Source organism: Rana temporaria, chromosome 5 (assembly GCF_905171775.1).
Source record: "Rana temporaria chromosome 5, aRanTem1.1, whole genome shotgun sequence".
NCBI lineage: Eukaryota > Metazoa > Chordata > Amphibia > Anura > Ranidae > Rana > Rana temporaria.
This window is the reverse complement of record NC_053493.1, coordinates 9,992,594-10,000,350: the sequence shown is the minus strand read 5'-3', so window position 1 is coordinate 10,000,350 and position 7,757 is coordinate 9,992,594. Positions and strand designations below refer to the sequence as shown.

General features: G+C 51.6%; 1 protein-coding gene across 1 annotated transcript in view; it reads right to left on the bottom strand.

The window, feature by feature from the left end:
- Positions 1-5,864: 5,864 nt before the first annotated feature.
- The window catches only part of LOC120939803 (cytochrome c1, heme protein, mitochondrial), a 28,429-nt gene continuing 26,536 nt past the window's right edge, over positions 5,865-7,757 (bottom strand). Inside the window, exon 6 of the mRNA XM_040352173.1 lies at positions 5,865-6,330. Coding sequence (XP_040208107.1) covers positions 6,226-6,330 — 105 coding nt within the window. The 3' untranslated portion in view covers positions 5,865-6,225. The remainder of the gene's footprint in view (positions 6,331-7,757) is intronic.

Below are 7,757 nucleotides of genomic sequence, written 5' to 3'. Positions count from 1 at the left end.
GACTCGCAAGCCGGATGCACGGGTGAATATGCTGTAGTAAGGTATGTACAGCATGAAAAAAATAATATGTGCCTTAATCGTGATGGAATGTGGGGGGGCAGTGGAATAAAAAAAAGTTGTTTTTAAGGGGGAACCACCGCTTTAAGTGGTTAATTATGGTTCCCACCAGAACTGCTTTGTTGTGAGATCCTACTGCGAGTTGGCTCCTTGGCCTGCGCTCTGTTGGACATCACTTGTTCTCCACCTCCTGGGAAGGTTTGAGAACTCAGGGGGCAAGCGGCTCTAGTGGCAGGGGGCTCTAGTGGCAGGGGGGAAAGCGGCTCTAGTGGCAGGGGGGCAAGCGGCTCTAGTGGCAGGGGGGCAAGCGGCTCTAGTGGCAGGGGGCTCTAGTGGCAAGGGGGCAAGCGGCTCTAGTGGCAGGGGGGGCAAGCGGCTCCAGTGGCAGGGGGGGCAAGCGGCTCCAGTGGCAGGGGGGGCAAGCGGCTCCAGTGGCAGGGGGGGCAAGCGGCTCCAGTGGCAGGGGGGCAAGCGGCTCTAGTGGCAGGGGGGCAAGCGGCTCTAGTGGCAGGGGGGCAGGGGGCTCTAGTGGCAGGGGGGCAGGGGGCTCTAGTGGCAGGGGGGCAAGCGGCTCTAGTGGCAGGGGGGCAAGCGGCTCCAGTGGCAGGGGGGCAAGCGGCTCCAGTGGCAGGGGGGCAGATCCTTCCAAAGGACACAGAGGGATCAGATTTCTGTTCACAAGCTGGGCAGCAGGTACTGGTCCTGGCTAACCTAGTAGGTCAGAGGGCGCATCTGATGTAGGGGGGAGGGGGAAGGGTGCTGCCGGGTACTAAATGTATCCATAAATAGAGAGCATTACTAGAACAGGGGGGTCTCCGAAATGTCTAAACAATGTGCTAGCTTATTGTCCTTCTGACTATAGGAGGAAGAATAGCACCCCCATCATTAGGGGTCAGTGGGAGGAATAGCGCCCCCATCATTAGGGGTCAGTGGGAGGAATAGCGCCCCCATCATTAGGGGTCAGTGGGAGGAATAGCGCCCCCATCATTAGGGGCCAGTGGGAGGAATAGCGCCCTCATCATTAGGGGCCAGTGGGAGGAATAGCGCCCCCATCATTTGGCGCTAGTGGGAGGAATAGCGCCCCCATCATTGGGCGCCAGTGGGAGGAATAGCGCCCCCATCATTGGGCGCCAGTGGGAGGAATAGCGCCCCCATCATTGGGCGCCAGTGGGAGGAATAGCGCCCCCATCATTGGGCGCCAGTGGGAGGAATAGCGCCCCCATCATTGGGCGCCAGTGGGAGGAATAGCGCCCCCATCATTGGGCGCCAGTGGGAGGAATAGCGCCCCCATCATTGGCGCCAGTGGGAGGAATAGCGCCCCCATCATTAGTATCAGCATGAAGAATAGTGCCCCTTTATCTGCGTCAGTGGGAGGAATAGTGCCCCCATCATTGGTGTCAGTCAGAGGAATGGTGAGGGGCAGCTGGTGGCGATGCCAGTCACAAGGGGTGACCGAAGAACACAAATGCCATGGAAGCAAACTACCAAAAAAAATCATCAAGATGTACAAACAGCCCCCCACTTGTGGAAGTGGGGGGCACACCTTCATGCAGAAGGCTAAATGACTAAGGCTATCTGCCAAAACATGCAAGCCGTTTCTTTTGTTCACTATTCTGTAGCTAAATAAAGATTTTGATACGGAGGTGCGAGTTGCCGGCTTTTCTCATCTATCTGCATTCTGTTTGGAGGACACTTGGCTCCACTGTATGGTGGGTGCTGTGGCTCCTCGAATTACGAGTATAATTCGTTCCAGGAGAATGCTGGTAATCCAAGGCACTCGCATATCAAAGCGAGTTTCCCCATTGAAGTCAATGGAAACGGAAATAAATTACTTCCGCATTGACTTCAATGGCATGCAATACCGCATGTGGCCAGAGGTGGTGGTGCCGGAGAGCCTCGGAAACAGCCCGAGGACAGCTCGGCTGACCTCGGAAAGGCTCAGGAACGGAGTATTTCCATGTCTTTACGAGCATTTCTGTTCGGCTCCGGCGGCCCCCCCCCCCCTCCTAGGCCAAACGTGGTACTGCACACCACTTTGGCCTGAATCCTGCGAGACAACACTTGTAAACCGAGTCAGGATTTTTCGTATTGCGAAGCGCTCGTTAACCGTGTTACTCGCAACCTGAGGTTCCACTGTATATACACCTTCTGCCTTGGTGTACTGATGGTCACTAAGTCACCCTGAGAGCGAAGACCCTGCGAGGCCCGGAAGGGTCACATTAAGCCAATGGGAAATTACGCGTTCTGAATAAAAAATAAAACTTGACAATACATCTTTGGAGTGCTGGCAACTTCCTTCCTTCCTTACTACTGGTGCAACGGATCACAGTTGATCCGTGATCCGAACGGGTCACCCCATTCGGATCGGCACACACTGTGACCCGCGGATTGCCGCGGCTCCGGAGCTAGGCCGAAGCCGCGGCCTTTCCTAATGTTATCGCCGCGGCTCCGGAGCTAGACCGAGGCCTTTAGTAATGTTATGGCCGTGACTCCGGAGCTAGGCTGAAGCCGCGGCCATAACATTAGGAAATGCCGCGGCTTCGGCCTATCTCCGGAGCCGTGGCCATCTTGGTACACCCGGCGGCGGCCCTCCTCTCTGTTTACACCCACAGGGGAGGAGCAAGCACTTGTGGGACACACCGATGGGAGTCATACTACCTGGGGGGTGTCTGCCTGCCCGTTACTACCTTGGGGGGGGTTGTCTGCCTGCCCTTTACTGCACCAACCCTAGTGACGCCAGTGGGGGGGGGGGGGGGGGGGGAGGAGGATGTGGCTATTACAGTGGGGGAAGAGGAGGATGTGGCTATTACAGTGGGGGAAGAGGAGGATGTGGCTATTACAGTGGGGGAGAGGAGATGTGGATATTACAGTGGGGGAGAGGAGATGTGGATATTACAGTGGGGGAGAGGAGATGTGGATATTACAGTGGGGGAAGAGGAGGATGTGGATATTACAGTGGGGGGGGAAGAGGAGATGTGGATATTACAGTGGGGGGGGAAGAGGAGATGTGGATATTACAGTGGGGGGGAAGAGGAGATGTGGATATTACAGTGGGGGGGAAGAGGAGATGTGGATATTACAGTGGGGGGGAAGAGGAGGATGTGGATATTACAGTGGGGGAGGGGAGATGTGGATATTACAGTGGGGGGGAAGAGGAGGATGTGGCTATTACAGTGGGGGGGAAGAGGAGGATGTGGCTATTACAGTGGGGGGAAGAGGAGGATGTGGCTATTACAGTGGGGGAAGAGGAGGATGTGGCTATTACAGTGGGGGGGAAGAGGAGGATGTGGATATTACAGTGGGGGGGGAAGAGGAGATGTGGATATTACAGTGGGGGGGAAGAGGAGATGTGGATATTACAGTGGGGGGGAAGAGGAGATGTGGATATTACAGTGGGGGGGAAGAGGAGGATGTGGATATTACAGTGGGGGAGGGGAGATGTGGCTATTACAGTGGGGGGAAGAGGAGGATGTGGCTATTACAGTGGGGGGAAGAGGAGGATGTGGCTATTACAGTGGGGGAGAGGAGATGTGGATATTGCAGTGGGGGGGAGAGGAGATGTGGATATTACAGTGGGGGGGAGAGGAGATGTGGATATTACAGTGGGGGAGAAGAGATGTGGATATTACAGTGGGGGAGAGGAGATGTGGATATTACAGTGGGGGAGAGGAGATGTGGATATTACAGTGGGGGGAAGAGGAGGATGTGGATATTACAGTGGGGGGAAGAGGAGGATGTGGATATTACAGTGGGGGAGAGGAGATGTGGATATTACAGTGGGGGAGAGGAGATGTGGATATTACAGTGGGGGAGAGGAGGATGTGGATATTACAGTGGGGGAGAGGAGGATGTGGATATTACAGTGGGGGAGAGGAGGATGTGGATATTACAGTGGGGGAGAGGAGGATGTGGATATTACAGTGGGGGAGAAGAGATGTGGATATTACAGTGGGGGAGATGTGGATATTACAGTGGGGGAGAGGAGATGTGGATATTACAGTGGGGGAGAGGAGATGTGGATATTGCAGTGGGGGAAAGAGGAGGATGTGGATATTGCAGTGGGGGGAGAGGAGATGTGGATATTACAGTGGGGGAGATGTGGATATTACAGTGGGGGAGAGGAGATGTGGATATTACAGTGGGGGGGGGGAGAGGAGATGTGGATATTACAGTGGGGGAAAAGAGATGTGGATATTACAGTGGGGGAAAAGAGATGTGGATATTACAGTGGGGGGAGAAGAGATGTGGATATTACAGTGGGGGGAGAAGAGATGTGGATATTACAGTGGGGGGAGAAGAGATGTGGATATTACAGTGGGGGAGAGGAGATGTGGATATTGCAGTGGGGGAAAGAGGAGGATGTGGATATTGCAGTGGGGGGGAGAAGAGATGTGGATATTACAGTGGGGGGAGAGGAGATGTGGATATTACAGTGGGGGAGAGGAGATGTGGATATTGCAGTGGGGGAAAGAGGAGGATGTGGATATTGCAGTGGGGGAAAGAGGAGGATGTGGATATTGCAGTGGGGGGGAGAAGAGATGTGGATATTACAGTGGGGGGAGAGGAGATGTGGATATTACAGTGGGGGGAGAGGAGATGTGGATATTACAGTGGGGGGGAAGAGGAGGATGTGGATATTACAGTGGGGGAGATGTGGATATTACAGTGGGGGAGAGGAGATGTGGATATTACAGTGGGGGGGGGGGGGAGAGGAGATGTGGATATTACAGTGGGGGAGAAGAGATGTGGATATTACAGTGGGGGGGAGAAGAGATGTGGATATTACAGTGGGGGAGAGGAGATGTGGATATTACAGTGGGGGAGAGGAGATGTGGATATTACAGTGGGGGAGAGGAGATGTGGATATTACAGTGGGGGAGAGGAGATGTGGATATTACAGTGGGGGGGAGAGGAGATGTGGATATTACAGTGGGGGGGAGAGGAGATGTGGATATTACAGTGGGGGGGAGAGGAGATGTGGATATTACAGTGGGGGGGAGAGGAGATGTGGATATTACAGTGGGGGGGAGAAGAGATGTGGATATTACAGTGGGGGGGAGAGGAGATGTGGATATTACAGTGGGGGGGAGAGGAGATGTGGATATTACAGTGGGGGAGAGGAGATGTGGATATTACAGTGGGGAAGAGGAGGATGTGGATATTACAGTGGGGGAGAAGAGATGTGGATATTACAGTGGGGGAGAGGAGATGTGGATATTACAGTGGGGGAGAGGAGATGTGGATATTACAGTGGGGGAAGAGGAGATGTGGATATTACAGTGGGGGAGAGGAGATGTGGATATTACAGTGGGGGAGAGGAGGATGTGGATATTACAGTGGGGGAAGAGGAGATGTGGATATTACAGTGGGGGAAGAGGAGATGTGGATATTACAGTGGGGGGAGAGGAGATGTGGATATTACAGTGGGGGAGAGGAGATGTGGATATTACAGTGGGGGAAGAGGAGATGTGGATATTACAGTGGGGGAGAAGAGATGTGGATATTACAGTGGGGGAAGAGGAGATGTGGATATTACAGTGGGGGAGAAGAGATGTGGATATTACAGTGGGGGAGAGGAGATGTGGATATTACAGTGGGGGAGAAGAGATGTGGATATTACAGTGGGGAATTTTTTTTTGCTGATCCGAAAAATGATTCGATCCCTTGACTCCTGATCCGAGGAACGATCCGTTGCACCCCTACTACTGGTTATGCACGGCGCCATCTATCGCAGTAACTTCTCAGACTTTAGGATCTGGCCATTCGCACTCACACACCTGACAAAAGACAATCCTTGTGACTTCGGATTTAAAATATTTTTTTTTTAATTTACGAGCCTCCCCAAACAGGGAATGAATGGAAACCCAGAACTTTCTGAAACATTTTTTTCCCGGCGAGTCCCTTTTTCCTCCCGGATAAGGTGGCTTATTATGGACGAAACGGATGAATAACCAACAAGCAAAAAAAAAAAGTAATCAGCTCAAAATAAAATAAAAAATAAACCATGGGAGAGCGCTGAGAGCCGGAACCAGGAAAATAATAATAGTACAATGCAGCACTGTGTCCGGGGGGTGCAGCCCCCGCTCCGAGGAGGCAGAAGGGACGCGATCCGTCCCTGTGAGTGTGGGAGGGATCCCGGTGTAGATGAGTCACATACAATCGTTTTGGTTACTGAGGAGGTTTGTAGGCCATCTTCCGGGACTTCAGAACAGACCACCGATGTCTCTTCATGTAGTAGATAACGGCAGCGATGAAAGTCGTCATCATGACAATCTGCAACGTGGAAAGATTAGGCTATTAGTAGAGGAAGCGTTGTATGGAGATCAAATGGTGGGGAGGAAAAATGTACCAGGGAGGGGGGAGGGGGTGAGGGAACGCAGAGAACTGAACAATAAGGGACAGACTGGGGACAAAGGGGCAGCGGGACTTTACATGAAACACAACACTGGGATCGGAAGATGCCCCCAAGCATCGCTTATTCTCAATACTAGTAGTAGCTCTTCAACTCAACCTTTTAACCGGTTGCCGACCTCCGCATGTACATGTACGTCCACAGAATGGCGCGTACAGGCACGTCCCCGCCTTTCCGCGGGTCCGATCGGGACCCCCCCCCCCCCCGGTACATGCGGCGGTCGGTAACCCGCGGGGAGCGATCCGGGACGACAGCGCGGCTATTCATTTCTAGTCGCGATCGCTCCCCGGAGCTGAAGAACGGGGAGAGCCGTATGGAAACGCGGCTTCCCCGTGCTTCACTGTGGCGGCGTATCGATCGCGTCATCCCTTTTATAGGGAGACTCGATCGATGACGTCAGACCTACAGCCACACCCCCCTACAGTTGTAAACACACACTAGGTGAACCCTAACTCCTACAGAGCCCCCCTGTGGTTAACTCCCAAACTGCAACTGTCATTTTCACAATAAACAATGCAATTTAAATGCATTTTTTTGCTGTGAAAATGACAATGGTCCCAAAAATGTGTCAAAATTGTCCGAAGTGTTCGCCATAATGTCGCAGTCACGAAAAAAAACGCTGATCGCCGCCAATAGTAGTAAAAAAAAAAAAAAAAAAAAAAATATATAAAAATGCAATAAAACTATCCCCTATTTTGTAAACGCTATAAATTTTGCGCAAACCAACCGATAAACGCTTATTGTGATTTTTTTTCCCCAAAAATAGGTAGAAGAATACGTATCGGCCTAAACTGAGGAAAAAATTATTTTTTTTATATATGTTTTTGGGGGGATATTTATTATAGCAAAAAGTAAAAAATATTGATTTTTTTTCAAGATTGACGCTCTATTTTTGTTTATAGCGCAAAAAATAAAAACCGCAGAGGTGATCAAATACCACCAAAAGAAAGCTCTATTTGTGGGGAAAAAAGGACGCCAATTTTGTTTGGGGGCCACGTCGCACAATTGTCTGTTAAAGCGACGCAGTGCCGAATTGTAAAAACGCCTCTGGGCATTTAGCAGCGTATTGGTCCGGGGCTTAAGTGGTTAATCTACCCCCAGGTAAGAGTGACAGAATTACAGTTTTTGTGCCCCCTCTTCCTGTTTTAATTAATTACCATTAATTAAATTATTTTACATTATAGGTGTCCCCAACTGGCTCCTGATGAGTGGATATCACTCCACGAAACGCGTAGAGCCTATTTATGTTTCACTACAGCAACTATGTGGTCCTCATGGGTGTTAATTC